The 19249-nt window shown below is 36.5% G+C and overlaps 1 protein-coding gene across 8 annotated transcripts in view; it reads right to left on the bottom strand.

Annotated features, from left to right (window-relative positions):
* PDLIM5 (PDZ and LIM domain 5) overlaps nucleotides 1-19249 on the bottom strand; it is a 206866-nt gene that overhangs the window by 13895 nt on the left and 173722 nt on the right. For all 8 annotated transcript variants that reach the window (XM_032400850.1, XM_032400853.1, XM_032400852.1 and 5 more), the window contains one exon: nucleotides 11722-11896. In XM_032400850.1, the coding sequence (XP_032256741.1) occupies nucleotides 11722-11896 (175 nt within the window). The remainder of the gene's footprint in view (nucleotides 1-11721; nucleotides 11897-19249) is intronic.

Genomic DNA, 19249 nt, shown 5'->3' with positions numbered 1-19249 from the left:
AAGCTTGAAAAATCTGCCAGGTTAAATTTACTGTGACCACAATATAGGGATGGTAGAACTTTGCTATCATTTGTTTGGACACTAAGGCATATTCCAGAGGATTTGTTAGGCTGAATTTTTTTTTATTAGGGCACATCTTCAGCTCCTCCATAGGCTGGATGGCCCCTTGAGGCCAGTATCCTTATTTAGCTTTCCAGATTGCAAAAGTCAATCCAACCTCAAACTCCATACTCTATCAAAGTGTTGTATGCACTTGGAGTAAAGAAAGAGCTTTACTACTGGAACATGGCTATCAGTGCCACCAAATATTTAACAAAATTCATCTGAGGAAAAAAAAAAGACATTTAAGAACAACTGATTCAGGAACACATAATCCATTTTCTTTTTTTTTTTTAATTTTGTTATTGTTATGTTAATCCCCATACATTACATCATTAGTTTTAGATGTAGTGTTCCATGATTCATTGTTTGTGCATAACACCCAGTGCTCCATGCAGAATGTGCCCTCTTTAATACCCATCACCAGGCTAACCCCTCCTCCCACCCCCCTCCCCTCTAGAACCCTCAGTTTGTTTTTCAGAGTCCCTCGTCTCTCATGGTTCGTCTCCCCCTCCGATTTCCCCCGCTTCATTCTTCCCCTCCTGCTATCTTCTTTTTTTTTTTCTTAACATACATTGCATTATTTGTTTCAGAGGTACAAATCTGAGATTCAACAGTCTTGCACAGTTCACAGCGCTTACCAGAGCACATACCCTCCCCAGTGTCTATCACCCAGTCACCCCATCCCTCCCACCCCACCCCCCACTCCAGCAACCTTCAGTTTGTTTTCTGAGATTAAGAATTCCTCATATCAGTGAGGTCATATGATACATGTCTTTCTCTGTTTGACTTATTTCGCTCAGCATAATACCCTCCAATTCCATCCACGTCGTTGCAAATGGCAAGATCTCATTCCTTTTGATGGCTGCATAATATTCCATTGTATATATATACCACATCTTCTTTATCCATTCATCTGTCGATGGACATCTTGGCTCTTTCCACAGTTTGGCTATTGTGGACGTTGCTGCTATAAACATCGGGGTGCATGTACCCTTCGGATCCCTACTTTTGTATCTTTGGGGTAAATACCCAGTATTGCAATTGCTGTATCGTACGGTAGCTCTATCTTCAACTTTTTGAGGAACCTCCATACTGTTTTCCAGAGTGGCTGCACCAGCTTGCATTCCCACCAACAGTGTAGGAGGGTTCCCCTTTCTCCGCATCCCCGCCAACATCTGTCATTTCCTGACTTGTTAATTTTAGCCATTCTGACTGGTGTGAGGTGGTATCTCATTGAGGTTTTGATTTGGATTTCCCTGATGCCGAGCGATGTTGAGCACTTTTTCATGTGTCTGTTGGCCATTTGGATGTCTTCTTTGGAAAAATGTCTGTTCATGTCTTCTGCCCATTTCTTGATTGGATTCTTTGTTCTTTGGGTGTTGAGTAAGAAGTCAAACTCTCACTCTTTGCAGATGATACGATACTTTATGTGAAAAACCCCAAAGACTCCACCCCAAAACTGCTAGAACTCATACAGGAATTCAGTAAGGATATAAAATCAATGCACAGAAGTCGGTGGCACTCCTATACACCAACAACAAGACAGAAGAAAGAGAAATTAAGGAGTCGATCCCATTTACAATTGCACGCAAAACCATAAGATACCTAGGAGTAAATCTAACCAAAGAGGCAAAGGATCTGTACTCAGAAAACTATAAAATACTCATGAAAGAAATTGAGGAAGACACAAAGAAATGGAAAAACGTTCCATGCTCATGGATTGGAAGAACAAATATTGTGAAGATGTCAATGCTACCTAGAGCAATCTACACATTCAATGCAATCCCCATCAAAATACCATCCACTTTTTTCAAAGAAATGGAACAAATAATCCTAAAATTTGTATGGAACCAGAAAAGACCCCGAATAGCCAGAGGGATGTTGAAAAAGAAAAGCAAAGCTGGCGGCATCACAATTCCGGACTTCCAGCTCTACTACAAAGCTGTCATCATCAAGACAGTATGGTACTGGCACAAAAACAGACACACAGATCAATGGAACAGAATAGAGAGCCCAGAAATGGACCCTCAACTCTATGGTCAACTAATCATTGACAAAGCAGGAAAGAATGTCCAATGAAAAAAAGACAGTCTCTTCAACAAATGGTGTTGGGAAAATTGGACAGTCACATGCAGAAGAATGAAACTGGACCATTTCCTTATACCACACACAAAAATAAGACTCCAAATGGTTGAAAGACCTAAATGTGAGACAGGAGTCCATCAAAATCCTAAAGGAGAACACAGGCAGCAACCTCTTCGACCTCAGCCGCAGCAACTTCTTCCTAGAAACATCGCCAAAGGCAAGGGAAGCAAGGGCAAAAATGAACTATTGGGACTTCATCAAGATAAAAAGCTTTTGCAAAGCAAAGGAAACAGTCAACAAAATCAAAAGACAACCGACAGAATGGGAGAAGATATTTGCAAATGACATATCAGATAAAGGGCTAGTATCTAAAATCCATTTTCTAGATTTAATAAAATATGTGTTGAAATCAAGTCAGACCAGCAGAGAAGGAGGTTCTGCAACTTACAGCATATTGGGCCTGACCCACTCCACAGAATTATTCCCTTACCGACCAGCGTGATACCATCAGTCTGCACTGACACTTGTCATAGGACATAGATCTGTAACAGTCACCCTTGCTCTTCCTCTAAGTTACTGTTGAGAGTGTTATTTGTTAGTCACACAGGCTCATTTTCATGTGGACTCCTTGGAGAAAGTCCTTTCAGGTTTTTGTAACAAGAACAGTTTTGCTTCTTTTGAGCAATAGGTTTGTTTTTTTACTCATTGTAGAGTAAAGTTAAAAATTAACTTTCTTTTTTTGTTGACCACTAGAAGGCTTAAAGCCGAATTTAGACTAACCATAGGCAAGTCCAGTCTCAATGGCAAATTTTTGTCCGGTGTTCATTTTTAATGGTCCCACTCATGATTTTCATTCTTCTTTTGTTCCCTTTTATAATTTAGGAGATTTTCTTATATTTCATGTATTTCTAAAAGTGTTTTTAAAAAGGTTTCTAGAATAGTTTCTACTGCAAATGAATTAAATTTAATTAAATCATCCATTAAGATAATATCTTTAAGACATTTCCTTAGTTCCTTATCAAATTTGAATTGTGAAATGTCTTAACAACAGTAAAGAAACTCCCTCTGCACCTTTAAAAACTGAACTGAAAATGACCCTTGCTCCTGCCAGATCTCCTTTCTTAAACATGCCCAGTGAAGGTACTGGCCTGGCGGCCGGGTATTCCCCAACCAGGCTGTAAGAGCGTCTTTCCCCTCATGCCCTTGAAGTCATGTATAGATTAAACACTAAAATCTCTTACGTATAACGAGTATTCTCTTCTCTGTGTTAGCAGAGATTGATTTAACAAATTCATTAACACCGGATTAACACTGAAGAAGTTCTCCTTGTTCCAGGCAGGACTGGGTTTCCGTTTGTGAACTCAAAGTGGAATTAAGTCAGCCTCTACCTCTTACTGTACTCTACCCCATGGCCCTTCCCAAATACTCCTGGACTGACAAAGGAGAGGACAGGAAAGAGTTAAAGCCGTGGCTGGCCGAGAGAGAAGGGTTATCCTATCTCATGAAACTTTTTACCCTGTTCATCTTCTGTGAGACTTATGCCAAAAAGAAAAAAAAGGAAAGGCAGGAAAAGATGTCAAAAGGAACAGCTAAGAAAACATATAGTGAGAAGGTGAGAAGGACTGCAAATTTCAACTGGCATAATCTAACAGGGATTCAGCTTCAAAATCCAATGCTTGCTTCTTGCCTCTATTATTTAACTCGAATAATAAAGCTCAGTGACAGAAATTAGTTCTATAAATAGATGAAGAAAATATCAACAGGTACCTAACACTCCTAAGATCATGTGGATGATGAACTGTAAAGCTGGAATTCTCCAAGGCCCAGCTATTACATATTAAAAATTGTATTTGACCAAAAGTTACTGCGTCAATAGAAGTTAAAAACAAAAAAAGTTAAGAAATCAAAAGTTAATGAACAAAAGTTAAAAACAAAGCCACATAAAAAACTCACTCATGCTCAAAAATAAAAATGGAATCTGATACTCCACTTAATTAGATATAATAATAAAAATGTATAAACCAGTTTTATATTATAGTCAAATTTTGGGAAGGGCCTGGCATGAGCAAAGAATCCAAGAACAACAGAACCAAAGGAAGAGTTTTCGGAAACAGAAAAGCTTACTGGAAGAAACTGTGCACACACAATCAAAAATACAAAGATACACGCAAGAAGAGAGAGTAAGAGAGAATGAAACACACTTGAACATAATAGTAAAACACACTAGCAAGACTTATAATACTCAAAATTAGCAATATTAATAATCCTTCCTAAAATTTAGAAGTGCCGCATTTTTGATATCCTTAATTCTTCGTTTCCAGTAAATTATGTCCGAACTTTCCAATTTGGAGCATTAAATAATATAGTTCCACCTTCATTGAGTATCATCTTTACTTACTGTAAGCCCTTTAAAATACTGCATTTAAAAGGTTGTGAGGTCAACTATAGCTTTTTATTTTAAAGACATAAATGACTCACTGTTCAAGAATAAATGCATGAGTAAATGAGCCTGAACATAACAGTGCATAAAAAAGACAAGTTCTAAAAAAAAGTAATATTAATTGATAATTCTTTAAGTCTATTGGAGATAATTACACTCAATTATTTATATTGGTTATTACAAAACCCACAAAACAGAAAAATGTGTTTCTATATATTAAGATGAATGAGAGATAATTTCAACTTGGAGAAACTGTTATCATACATTCCTCCAAATATTTTTAAAAAGTTCATTTATCAGTGAACAAGTATTTACTAAATACAATGATATATGCCAGACACTGCTATAGGAGTAGAAAATATGGCAGGAAATAAAGCCAGGAAAGGCCCTGCTCACACAGAACTTCCATTCTAGCATGAGGGAGAAACAACAAGCAACAATTAAAAAAAGAGGGGGGGGTATGTTAGATTTTAAGTGCTGAGGAGGAAAAATGAAGCAGGGAGGGAAGATAGGGAGACTGTGTATGGTGGTGGGGGAGTGGAATTTAAACAGGGTGGCCAGGGATACCCTGATATTTGAGTAAAGACCTGAAGGAGACAAAGGTGAGCTACGCAAATATCCAGGGGAAGAGAATCCAGGCAAGGGAAACCGCAAATGCAAAGGGCCTGATAAAGGTGCCTGGGGAGTCTGAGAAACAGCAAGAAGGCCAGTATGCCTGGAGCAGAGGAAACAAGGGGGAAATTACCAAGTAATAAGGCAGAGAGATAATGAGGTGGTGGTGGGGTGAGGGTGACTGTGTAGGGCCTTTAGGCCATTGTAAGGATTCAGACTTCCACCAAAAGTGGAAGCATTATGGGGTTTCCAGCGAAGGAGTGACATGATCTGATTTATGTTTTATCAGGATTTACTCTAGCTACTGTGTGGAGAACAGACAGGTAAAAGGCAAGGGCAAAAGCAAAAAGGTTAATTAGTAAACAACTTCATTATGCCAGGTAAGAAATGATAGTGGCTTGGATCAGGGTAGTAGCAGTAGTACAAACAGGAAGAAAGGTTCAGATTCTGGGTATACTTAGAAATCAGAGTCAAAAGGATGTGCTGATAGATCACACGAGGTCTGGGCAATTTAGAGAATAGAGCTACCACTAACCAAGAAGAGGGAGACTGGGGAGGAGATGGTATGTTAGGCAGAATTCTAATATGGCCCTTAAGATACCTGCCTTCTGGTGTACATGGCCTGTATGATCCCCTCCTCTAGAGTGTGGGTGGAACCCGTGAAGACGATGGGACATCACTCCTGTAACTAGTTTACTTTAGGATTATGCAGATGTAATGTGAATTCCCCAATAAGTTGACACGGAGTTAATTAAAAGATTGTTGTTTAGGAGTATATTAATTGCCACATACTTGTGAATTTTCCAAGTCTTCTCTTATATATTTCTAAGTTCACTCCATTCTGGTCAGAGAACATACTCTATATGACTTCAGTCCTTTTACATGTATTGAAACTTATTTTATGGCTTAACATGTAGTCTATCCTGGAGAATGTTCCATGTGCTTGAGAAGAATTTATGCCCTTCTGTCGTTAGCTGGGATATTCTACAGATGTCTGTTGAGTCTAGTACATAGTGTTGTTCAAGGCTTTTTGTTGACTTTCTGTGCAGTTGTTACATCTGTTCTTGAAACTAGGATACCAAAGTTTCCAACTATTATTGTTGAATTATTTATCATTGTTCTCTTCTATTCTGCCCGTTTCTGCTTTGTGTATTTTGGGGCTCTGTTATTAGGTGAATATATATTTATAATTGTTGTACCTTCTTAACGGATTGGACTTTTTATCATTATAAAATGTCCTTCTCTCTTTCAACACCTTTTTTCTTAACGGCTATTTTATCTACTATTAATACACATAGTCACTCCGGCTCTCTTTTGGTTACAATGTTTACATGGTGTATCTTTCTGTACACTTTTAGGTTCAATTTATTTGTGTCTTTTAACCTGAAGTGTCTGTTATAGGCAGCATATAGCCAGATCGTCATTTTATCTACTCTACAATTCTTTCAATTAGAATGTTTAATCTATTTACATTTAATGTAACTGCTGATAAGTTAGGAATTATGAGTGCCATTTTGTTATTTTTTTCTCTATGTCCTACATTTCTGTTGCCTTTCCTACATAAAAGAATGAAAAAAGAATCAAGGTCATCAGCTGACAGTGAAAATGGGAAATAGGTTATTAGAGGCTTCAGGAGAAAAAAGACGATATAAAGTGGCTTCTGGGAGAGTGGAAAAGTAAACATACTAGGGAAATAAAGCAGATTTTTGTCACTATTAAGAACACACCTGAGATTAACAGTCATGAATTTAAAGTGACACTGGTTAGTATGGTTGTGGGTTTCCTTCCAGTCACATCCACTTTCAGGTGTGGGCACAGAGTAAACCAAGAGCAGATTTTATCTGGCCTAGTGGTTTCAGTTAAAGTGAATATGACGAAATGAGTGATGGGCAATGGAATTGAGGATATATAAAGGATACTGACTAATGACTATGGAATTCAGACTAGATAAGAAGGGAAGTGAGGATATTGGGACCCAAGGGACAGTAAAAAGGTATTTGGATCAATGAATTTGAGGTGTTGGGAGGCAGGGAGTGGTCAAAGGATTGCTGGAGTTGAAGTAATAGGGAGAGAGTGGAGATATATAGGCAGCGGTTCTTGAAGTAGAGTGAGCTGCTTAGAAATGAGATTATGAAGGAAATGTAGTTAATGGTAAAGACGAGGTCTAGGATACGAATGAAAATTGGTGGCTTTAGTTAACTGGAGGGATCACTAAAGTAGAAGATGTCAGAGAACTGAGAGACCTGGATATTAGAAGGATCATATGATGAAATCACCAACATGGATTTCCATTATTAATATTATTTTCCTGAGGCAAGATTAATTTTTCAATTTTACAACTGTGACAATTTAGAACCCTATAGATACTCATGATTTTCCTAAGTACCATGATTCAGGACTCCTTACTATGGATATAAGGGCAATACGTATATCTTTCATATATTACTGTGAGAGTATGATGTACCTCTCACAATGCTTAACATTATTACATTATGGTTATCTGTGCCAGGGCTTTGGCTTTTCTATCAGATTATAAAATACATGAAAATTATCTCACAAGCTTATAAAGAATTAAATGGGAATTCAGGTAAAATTCTTAGCACAACATTTGACATATGCTAAGAACACATTAAACAATTACTATTATTATCCAAAACCAGGATCTTAATGGCACCATGATATTAGCTGAACATCTGTGTTCTTTCCAATTTTTCACTACAGTAAATCTGAAATATTGGTCTATATGTCTTGCTCATAAAACTTGTTCTGTGTCTTTGGTTGTTTCCTTAAATTCAGGGGCTAACACGTTACAAGAAACTTTCTATTTTCAAGTGAAATTTTAACCAAAAGGGAGATTAAATAAAACCTATTAATAAGGGAATGCTGAGAGACTGAAATGCATAGTGAGACAAGCAAAAACCTCTGCTGGCCTCTCCTTGGGGTAACGGAGATGGCCCGGTATGAGGAAAGTTTGAGAACCACTGGCAAGAAACAGACGAGTAATGTTAAAAATCTCTCTCTCACTGAAATAAACCATGGGTTGCCTCAACATCATTGTTCTGGTGCTATCCTGCAGGCAATACAAACAATAGCACTGTGGCTATTTCTTTTAAGCATACCATAGCTAAGAAGAAATTCAAGCACTATAAATCCTGTACTTTCTTCACAAAGATGTTAAGCTAAAAGTGAATGATTTAGTCAACTCCAGGTAATACAAGTGTTGAATCGATTTTAATGCCACTAGATATAACAGTCAAGAAATAAACTAGAGTTTTCATAAACCCATTCTATCAGGGAGACTAAAATGTGGTTTTGGCTACATTAACCTGATTTTCTGTTTCCGTTTTATACCAGCACCCAGCTGTCAATCAATTCACGAGTGTAAGAGTCAAAGAAATGGTACTTCTATCATAAATGGATTGGAAATGTTCTAGAGCAAACTTAATCAAAGCCTCAGTAGAATTTCTTATCCATCTATAAAAGTCCACTAACTAATCAAAGATATCTATCTAGGCACAACATTCATAACTCTTTTCAAGGTTCAAATAAACCAAAAAATGTTAAGCATTACATCCAAATAAAACGTTAAGCTAGTTATAAGAGATAACTAGTTCAGCACTAACATTCAGTGATTAAGTTTTTTTAGGTTTTCCAAAAACAACAATATTGCTAAAAAAAAAAAATTAAAATAAACTTTTCCTTAGTTTGCTTTCAGTTAAAAATTTTTGAAAATTTGAGATGCTTAGAATATATATATAATAAAACAATACAAATTATAAACAAATAATATAAATTATACTGTAGAAAACAAGAAATATAAATTATAAAATGATCCTAAACTTCCCAAAGTTCGCCAGGTTACAATATTCTATATTCAAAGTATCAAGTCTGCAACTGCAGCTTGTTTTTGAAACAGGTGTCCAAGCGAATGTCACTTGATCTAACGTGTCCTTTGGTAAGCGATACTGTCACTGAGGCCAAGAACAAGAATTATGCTTTGACAAGGTCTCTAAACTGACTACAGTTTATTCAAGCTACTTTAGCATTTGAGCACCAAGCAAATGTGCTATGTTAATTACTATTATATGATCTTGACATGAACTAATCCCTGTTCCTATTAACTTCCCTAGGTAAATGAAGTTTTAATGCTTAACTGAAAACAGTGATGGGATAATCCAGAGCAATATAAAATTTAACAGATGAGGGAACAGTAAGTGATGGCCATTCATCTTATTAACATAATATATATTTATTTCACATGGAATAGAGACTGCGCATTAAAATTACATCCTGGCCTAGCATTATAACTGAAGCCAAGGTAGGTAGGGAGGGGTAGGAATGTAATTCCTATTTAGATCTTTGTCTTTTCTCCATACTAAGTTTTTCACATGCGTTGGTACTGATGATTATAGGATGTCACAGAATTTGATAATCATGAATCAACAAGTGATAGGATTTGACAGTTTGTTAGCCTATCCAGTAATTGCTTACAACAGCACACAAAGAGCACTGACTCCTGTCTCCATAAAGGGTGCTTTTATCCAGAATATAGCATCCCTAACTAACAGTCTAGGTAACCAAAGTAGCATAACTTATAGAAATAATAAGTTAGAACTTTATTTTATTAATATTAATCCTAAAAATATAACAACTAAATACAGTTAATAATTAAAAACATACTTTTATTTATTGGAACAAAGCAGTACCACTCTAGAGTCTATTAGTTTACATACTTCTGTAAGGTAGTAACCCTACAGTCCCACTGTTAGGAAAGTGACTCTAACCAAATTGATATTATGGCTTGAACAAGTGGGTCTAGAGTCATGCATGACCTGTTCAGGTAAAATATTCACAAATGCCTTCTGTGTACTGGTTACTGTCTAGACTTGGGAAACCTCCACTGATTTTCTCCTTTTCCCCATAACCATTATTACTACTACCACTGCTACTGGCTAATTCTTTTTGTTTGTTTTTTTGTTTTTTTTTTTAATTTTATTATGTTATGTTAGTCACCATACAATACATCATTGGTTTTTGATGTGGTGATCCACGATCCATTGTTTGTGTATAACACCCAGTGCTCCATGCAGTACGTGCCCTCCTTAATACCCATCACTGGGCTAACCAATCCCCCCCTCCCCCCTAGAACCCTGTTTGTTTCTCAGAGTCCATAGTCTCTCATGGTTAATTCTTATTAAGCAGGTACTCAATATGGAAAACACACTTAAGTGAAAAATAACAGCTTACAAAATATTGTTATTATAATTCCATTTCTGTAAAATAACACCTGTCCTTACATGTGTGTGTTTTAAAAGTGTGAACTCAAATATTCTTAGTGGTTATCTTGTAAGGTAGAATTATGTATGAATTTTTATTTTTGCTTTCTGTTTCACTATATTTTTGGAATGTTACAAATGAACGTTTAAAATAAAAAAGCTGTTTTATTTTTAATCATGTACTGTGTGCTGTGTCCTTGACACATTTATTATTTAATAGTGGTCAAGGAAAAGAGTATTTATATTTGGTTTTTAAATAAAGTATTGAGGCTTCTTGGGCTCCGTTTTAAGTATTAACTAGAAACATTATCCTAAGCAATAATGATGTAATTGAGTAGAGGAAATGCAGGTAAGTCCTAACCTTATTCAACTTTAGAGAAGCCACCGTTTCAATATTTTAAAACAGGATAAATTAAAAACAAGGAGAGAGCCTGAGCAGTCATTTCAACCTACCATTTTTACTGCCAACAAGGCAACTCACAGAGGCAACAAGGTCCTGATGGTGGGATCCCTGCAGTCAACATTCTTATCTATACCTCCTAACATCTTAAAAACCACTTATTAAGAAATGCTCAGAGGTTTATTAAGTGCCAATATAGAGCACTTACTTAAGATCTCTGGGCCTTTTATCCCTCTTGGAACGTAAGAGACAATAAAACAGATTTGGATAAAAAATATTTAAAAAAGCAGGTTACGACCTAATCTAAAATTGAAAGCATTTATGAATAGACCTGAAGGTAATTATATCTTCCAGTGCTTAGGTATTCGAAAATCCAGTCTTCTTTCCTCTAGGGCTCAAAGTTCTTTATTTTATGTCACTAGTTATTTTTCATCTAAATGAAAAGTCCTCACTTTTACAATTTGTAAAAGAATGAAGTTCAGATAAATGATCTTCAGGGTCCCTTTGAGTCTTAAAATTTTATTAATCTCTGAAAGGCCACACTAATCGTTATTTTTTCTTAGTTCCGATAGAGAGAAAATTGGTATTTTTAGTTTTATTTCCACAGAGTCCAGAATTACTTTTCATTATAATAGATTCTAACAAGTATATATATTCAAATTTATCTACTTCAATAACTATTACATAGAAGAATAGCAAGAATATTTTCACTAATAAAATTTCAAATCTTTCAGAATATATGTAAAAAAAAAAAATCAACACTGGTACTAAGTATTTCAAGAAAATTTCAAAAACGAATAACCAACCTGATGACCTGGTTACAGTGGGCACACATTGGAGTTCTTTTCCCTGCTGGAATGTGCTCAGCTCTTTGCACTAAAGTGTCCTGGTCACCTGACTGGGGCTGTCCCCTGGCTGAGTTGGCTGGTGCCGCTGCTCCTGACGAAGTTGCACTGTTTGAGATTCTTCCAGTGGAAAGTGCTAGGAGTTAAGACACAGAAGAATTAGCTTGAGAATAAGCCAAATATAAACTTTTTCTAATAATCAAATCAGAATATTACTTTTTTAAATAATCTATTGATTGGTTTATTCACTCACATTTATGGAGAGGTTATATATCAAACAGTGGACTGTGACTACAGAAATAAACAGAAAAGAAAATCAAGGATTACAGCACAGTGAAAGAGTTATGACAGATGAATGCATTCAAAGAGTTATGAATGTATAGGGTGTTGTAGGAAAAGAAGAGTCGCCTCTGCTTCCAAGAGGAGATACAGTTAAGGTGAATATTGACAGCAAGGTAGTTCTAATCATCTAGACATCTCTGCTAACCATCAATAGATTTAACTCCAAATACATCAGAGGTGTATTAAAAATCTCAATGTGTTGAAGATAATAAAAATAAAAATGAACTCACTGTATTATCTCTCTTCCTCTATTCTCTAAGTAGACTGTGAAATCGGTCACCCAATCATATAAGGTAGCTACATAAGAACCATCCTAGGACCTTCCCTCCCTCATCTGTGGTTATGATGGGTCCTGCTGATTTTATATCACAAATACTTCTTGATTTTGCCCACTCATCTCCATTCTACAATACCGTCCTGGTTTAGGTCCTAACTGTCTCCCACCTTGCTAGTCGCCAAAATGTCTTATCCTTCTTAAATGCATCCTCCCAACTGCCACCTAGGACTAAAATCTCATCAGATCACAACTCTGCAGAAGCCACTTCAAGGATCTCCCTCTTCTCTGACCACTGAAAGTATTCCATGCTTTTCTAAGCACTGCATCCAGGTCCCTCCAGGGCTCTCTGTCTGCCCCACGGCAGCTCTCATCACTCTCTGCCTCTGTCTTCATGCTGCAGCAATACCAAATGCCTCACATTTTCTTGTGACTCTCTCTAGGCACCGGTTGTCTTTACTGTCATTTTCTCCCCTTCTTTCTATGTACTTAGTAAGATTCAGGCCAAAAGTCAACTGCTCCAAAAATTTTCCCTGAAGTACCTCTCCCCACTGCCCATGCTCCATAATCCAGAGTGAGTGTTCTCTCCCACGTTCCCATAATTTTCTGTGAATGACTTTATTACTGTTTCTGCTTCATATATCTGTGTCTTTTCTCCCCCAACTAAACATAAACAGTTAAGCTCCTTGAGGGCAGGAACTATGCCTTATTCTCCACCTTAGCAACTAATACAGTGTCTGGAATGAACAAATGAATAAATTAATGAACTGGAATCAATACATAAATGAGTGAATGCAAAATCTGTGAGGGACTGAAACCAACAGGAGGCCTGCTCCTTACCAACAGGCAACTACAATGTAGTAGAAAAGAAAAGGCATACGTTAAAAAGAGGTTTAAAAAGAACAACTTTTGTTTATAATAAATAATAATAATAACATAAATTAACTACGTGTGTGTATTGACAGGCTTCATATTATAGGTGTGGTTAGAACTGGAGAAGATTAATTAGGATAACTGAAAGGATAACTCTCCCTTACCAGAATAAAGCCTGTTTGCAATGATGTCCAATTACAGATCCAGGAACCCAGCATTTATTAACACTTAGCACATCTACAGTGCTCGGTCTGGCACTTGAGCTGTGAAATGGCACTTTACAGACCAGCGAGCTTTACTATTGCCCTTGTTTCAAGTGACTCAGTGGGCTAGGAACATGTTTTCATTCCCTTATATTCACACTTTATCTTACAGAAATGGGAGAGAAAATCACTCTATACCCTCTCTTCCTTGTCACCTCATTTACTTGCATAGCACAACTTGCTCCTCTGTGGGTCTTCCATTTATATATCCAAACCCGACTTCCCTAAGGGCCACAGATATGCATTTTCAATGCCAAATTCTGTTCTTGTCTTTAAATTCAAGACATGCAAAATGGATTTCATCTTTTTGCACACATTCCCAGCTCTTCCTAAGAAGTCCTTCCTGTATGTTTGAATTCTCCCACTTAACTCAGGCACAACCCTCTGTCTCCTATGTGCCTGACAAACCCCGGACCCTAACAACTGTTCCACTGTAAATGTTCCCAAGGTCTGTCCCTCTTTTTAATCCAAACCCATGGGCTATCATGTGAGTCCCAGTCTTAAACCCCTCAAGTCTAGACAATCACAAGTCTCCTAACCAGTCTCTGTGCTACCAATCTCTTTTCAACCTATTCTGCTAGACTATTTTTTTTTTTTTCAAATATACTACTTTCATCACGGTTTCTTGTTTATTCAGTCTTGAGAGTTCAGTCCCTCAAGGAGCTCACTCCAATCTTCTTTGCGGCCTTGTCTTTTATGCTCGTTCACATCCCGGTCATCATCATATTCTATTATACTTATTTAATATTTAACTTGAGCCATCACTATTTGAAGGCACTCTTGTCAAATCCTTACAACAGCTCTATGATTCAGGCAAGATTAGCATCATTTTTTTAAATTCTATCTGAGGCAAAGAATGGTTAAGAAACTGGCCCAAGGCCATGAGACAAATAAAGGGCAATCCAGAATCCAGGCAGTCCGGCTCCAGAGTCTATGCTCTTAGGCACTATGCTATAGTTTACTCACTGTCCCTTGAACATGCCAGGCCAGACCCTGCTTCTATGACCATCAGACAGTGAAATGTCTCCTTCTCCAGTGCTCCTCATAGTCTTCTCATTCTACAAGGCTCGTGCAAGTTCCATTTCCTGAGCTCCCCCCGACCCTGCTGCCCCACATTCCCTGACGATACAAGCTAGAAGTGTTCTCTTCTTCCTCTTAACATTTGCAACACCCCTGCCTGTATAATTTATTTATCAATATCTTGTAACATCTTTTCCTTCCTAAGTCAATGATAAACTCTTAAACAAAGAGGAGAAACTATATAATTCTTTCTACCCACTATCAGAAAACTGCCTCACAAATAGAAGGCAAAAAATTAATATTTAATCAAGCAACTGAAAAACGGGAAGGTTCCAAATCACTTTCATTTTGCCTTTTTAGAGAACAATATTGAGATAGATATTTTTAAAATGTGGATTAGGTTCAGGATTTCAAACAGTGGGAAAGTTACCAATTGAAAAATCTGAAGATCAGAACTCAAAGAGAGTGAAACCCTTTCATCTACCATATGCCTTTATTTTATCACATTATCTATGCATAAGCCCTAAAGTACTGAGTCACTGAGACATTTTTAGCAATAAAAGAGTGTAGTAATTCTCCATCAGTCATTGTAAAATGGGACATAATCCATCTGGTCCATGCGTTGAGGAGAAGGTACATGGGGAACTAACTTATTTAACATGAGAAGCCATTCTTAAACATGAAACATGTGACTGTGTCTTAAACACATATACTAACGTTGTAAGCTCACTGCTGTTCCTTGCTTGGAAAAAGAAGCCTTGCTTTCTGTTACTGCCCCATTTTAACTGCTCTGGATAAGACAGAAATTCCCACACCTCTGTTTTGTTGCTGTGTTGCTAGTACATTGGCCCGCACACAAAGCTACACAAGCCCTATTAATTACCAAGCCCTGAACATTTCCAAGGCATAGTTATTCCCCGTATGAATAAAGTGATGTTTCATTTCTTCAGACTGAATTTGTCACCACTTTAGCCTAGGAATGGGCAACTTTTGCACCATCAAGTTGCAAGCCCCTGGCCTCTGCTCACTTGGCTTAGTGGAGAGAGGGAGATGTAAGAAGCTGAGGTCTTGCTACAGGGAAGGCACCACAAAATGAGCCCCGTTTCCTTAACAATTCTGTAGAGAATTGCACTACCATGCAGAGAAAAACAATCTTCCATGGGTGGTACAGAGACCGAAATACCTCACATTTATTGAACCTGTAATAAAAACCACTTTTATGTAGAAAAAATATACATCTCTTTAGAGATAATAGTTTAAAGATGACAATCTACTTATTTGTAATAAAAACAATTATTTCTTTTAAGTTCTAATAGAGCTATTAAACAGGACCATTAAATTAGCCCCATTTCATAATCTATGAATCTAAGTCACAAAAAATGTAAGTGACTTACTCAAACTGAATAATGAATGAATCAGTAGTGTCACAATGAGAACATTAGGAAGAAGTTAGTTCTTGACTCAAGTTTTCCTTTTTAACTTAGTCTTGAGCAGCTTCCATTAAATCTGGCATCTTTTGTGGCTAATCTCTACCCCACAGGGACCATGTTGGAAAATTAATTTTTATTCTTTTGTATAAAATACAGCACCACAAAATGCATCTAGAAATTTAAAGCCATTAGCTACTCTCTAAACCAATAGTGTTGGTGAGAATATCTTATTAACTTTGGAATGGTTATTTGTGAGTCATCTAAAGGTTTAGAATGACATATATTCATACCCATTTCATATTTTTGTTTTTCAGCATTACGAGTCAAACTGAAGATTACAAAGACTATTATTAAATAAACATGAATTAGTATAAAAACCTAGCAGCATACTAGAATACTTTCTCAGTATATAATATGGAAAGTTATCAAATTAATCAAGCCACAATATGCTGAGTTGCTAGTTTTTCAAATAATTGTCATAGTGATATATTGGAGAATCCTAAGAAACAATACAGTTTTAAAAAGCAAACAGATCCCTGACTTACTAAACATGAAATTTAACTTACAAAAAAGAAATAAAGTCATCCCTTTTGGACTACAAACTATAAATTGGAAAAAGAATTTTAAAAAGTTGAACCATATGCATTAATTTAGGTAGGACACCTACCTCCTGTTGTTAGGAAAATCTTTGTGAAATATCATTTGGAAAGATAAAGTGAAAATTCTTCACGCTACAAAGATCTTAACTGCATTATTTCCCAAGCAGGTGATTCAGGTTTCCACTATTCAGCAAATCAGTTAACACAAGTTTTAGTCAATTTTATATAATTATAATAATATATGTGATATATGTAATAGTATATATTACTATATAGTATATACAGTAATTATGTACTATATAATATTATAAAATAGTATAAGGAATTCAAAATTATCTAATTATTTACTGTATGCTTCAAAAATACCTCAGCTCACTAAAGGGCACTTGTTTATATAAATAGTTTTTGGAGAGAAAACAGAGATTAAGACCAATAGAACCCCTGGTAGCACAATGTGTGAATTCTCTGAAATCAGATGTTTTCTAACTGTATTAAGAATAAAGTGGGTTATTTGATATTTTTGCTTTCTATCCCTGCTCAGAACTCTAACCCAATACATTAAAAAAAAAAAATAGTAATGAAGATTATAATGTATACATTAAACACCTGGCCAGACTGTACTTGAATAGGCATGAAATTCATCAGTTAATTCTTTGGGTTCAAGTCAAATTATTCAACTACCAATAAAATATTCTTCTTACTGATATGTAATAGGTGAAAAAATCACTACATTAGGTCAAACCTTACTTGGAAACTTAACATACATCAATTGGGGCTGGGGGGGGATGATATCCCAAAAGACAAACTAAAGTAACAATAGATGTAGCTAGCTATTTATCTTCTAAGGTAGGTTAAGATATAGTGCTTTTGAATTGCTGAACAAATCAATCATTCAGTAAAAGAGCAAGTTTAGTGTTAGAAGATGAACTGCTCACAACAATATGAGAAATATGTAACCTGATGATTTCTTACCACCTCCAGAGTACATCCATCCTTGGTCCAAGCCACCAACATCTCTTGCTTGACTTACTGCAGTGACTGCCTAGAGATTTTGCTTCTACCCTTGCCAACAATACAGAGGCCAGAAAAACCTAAGTCAGACCTATGCTCAAAACCCACCAACAGCTCCCTTGTAACCAATGGTCCTATAGAATCTGATTCCTGCTACCTCTCTGACCTGATCTGCCACTCTCCCTTTGCCCATTATATGCAAGGCACACTAGATTCCTTACTGCTTCTCTAAATGGCCAATATGCTTCTGATTCAGCGCCTCTGTACTTTCTCTTCCCTCCTCCTGGTAATATTTCCCCTGACTATTTGCATGGCTTGCTCCCTCATTTCCTTCAGGTTCTCTGCTCAATTTAAAAATAACCAATTTTATTAATGTGTTTTTTTCTCAACATCCTATATGAAATAGCAACCCCCTACCACAAACCAGCATTCCCTATACTCCTTAACTGGTTTATCTTTCTCCACAGTACTCATCCCCATCTAACAAATTTTATATTCTTTTTATTGTTTTTTTTAATTCTCTATCTCCCCACACCTTGAGGCCAGGGACACTGTCTATTTTGTTCATTGAAATATCTCCAGCACCTAGAACAGTCCCTGGCATATTGCTTAATAAATTCTTATTTAGAGAATGAATAACTCCAGTACCAAATTATCATCTTCCCATTAAAAGGAACCAGACTCCTTAAAGAAACTGCTAATTCTAGGATTGGGACAGAAAATAAACAGGGGAAGTCTAGAATATCTTGTCATATTAGAAAAGGAAGGAAGCTATCAAAGACTACTAGAGTTGTATCAAATGGACTTCGAAGAAGCAGATGAGACTGAGCATTAATAAGGATAATAACCATGGACTAAAATACTTCAAATATGTTTAACCCCACGAGCTCACAATGATTCTGAAATTTAAAAACAAAAAAAAACAAAAAACCATTAGCATTAATCATCTGTAGAGGATGCTAAGGAAACAATTATTTTAAAAACCAGTAAAATTTAATAAAGAAAAAGAATCAAGCTTTAACAATTTATCAGTTTATAACTGATATGTTTCATTTATATGCCATTCACTCCCCTGCCATTTCTGAACTATTTTGAAGCAAATTCAAGATCTATTACTTAATCCTTAATATTTCAATATCATCTCTAAAAGAACACTTTTTACAAACCTAACCATAATTCCATTATCACATCTAAAATAAAACAAAAATTTCCTTAACATCATCAAATAACCAATTTTCAATTTTTCCTGACTAACCCCTGTATTAGTATTCTATTGTTGTTTATTGGCTTAACAACAACACAAGCATATTGCTTTATAGTTCTCCTACACAGATATTACTGAGCCAAAATCAAGGTGTTGGCAGGGCTGTTTCTTTCTGGAGGCTCTAGGGGAAATTCATTTCCTTGCCTTTTCCAGCTTCTAGAGGCTACCCAAATTCCATGGTTCATGGCCCTCTTCTGCCACCTCAAAGCCAGCAACAAGCTCTCATACTGCATTACTTTATCCCCTGCTCTCTTCTGCTTCCCTCTTCTAAATCTAAAGTTCCTTGTGATTATGCTGGGCTCCCCAGGATAATGCAGGATAATATTCCCATTTTAAGGTCAGCTGATAGCATTCGTAATCCCATCTTCATCCTTAGCTCACACCTGTGACATGTAATATAACATATTCGTTGA

The sequence above is a fragment of the Phoca vitulina genome, unplaced genomic scaffold (assembly GCF_004348235.1).
Source record: "Phoca vitulina isolate PV1807 unplaced genomic scaffold, GSC_HSeal_1.0 scaffold3, whole genome shotgun sequence".
Lineage (NCBI taxonomy): Eukaryota > Metazoa > Chordata > Mammalia > Carnivora > Phocidae > Phoca > Phoca vitulina.
Note: the sequence above shows the minus strand (reverse complement) of the source record. Positions and strands in the feature narration are given on the sequence as shown.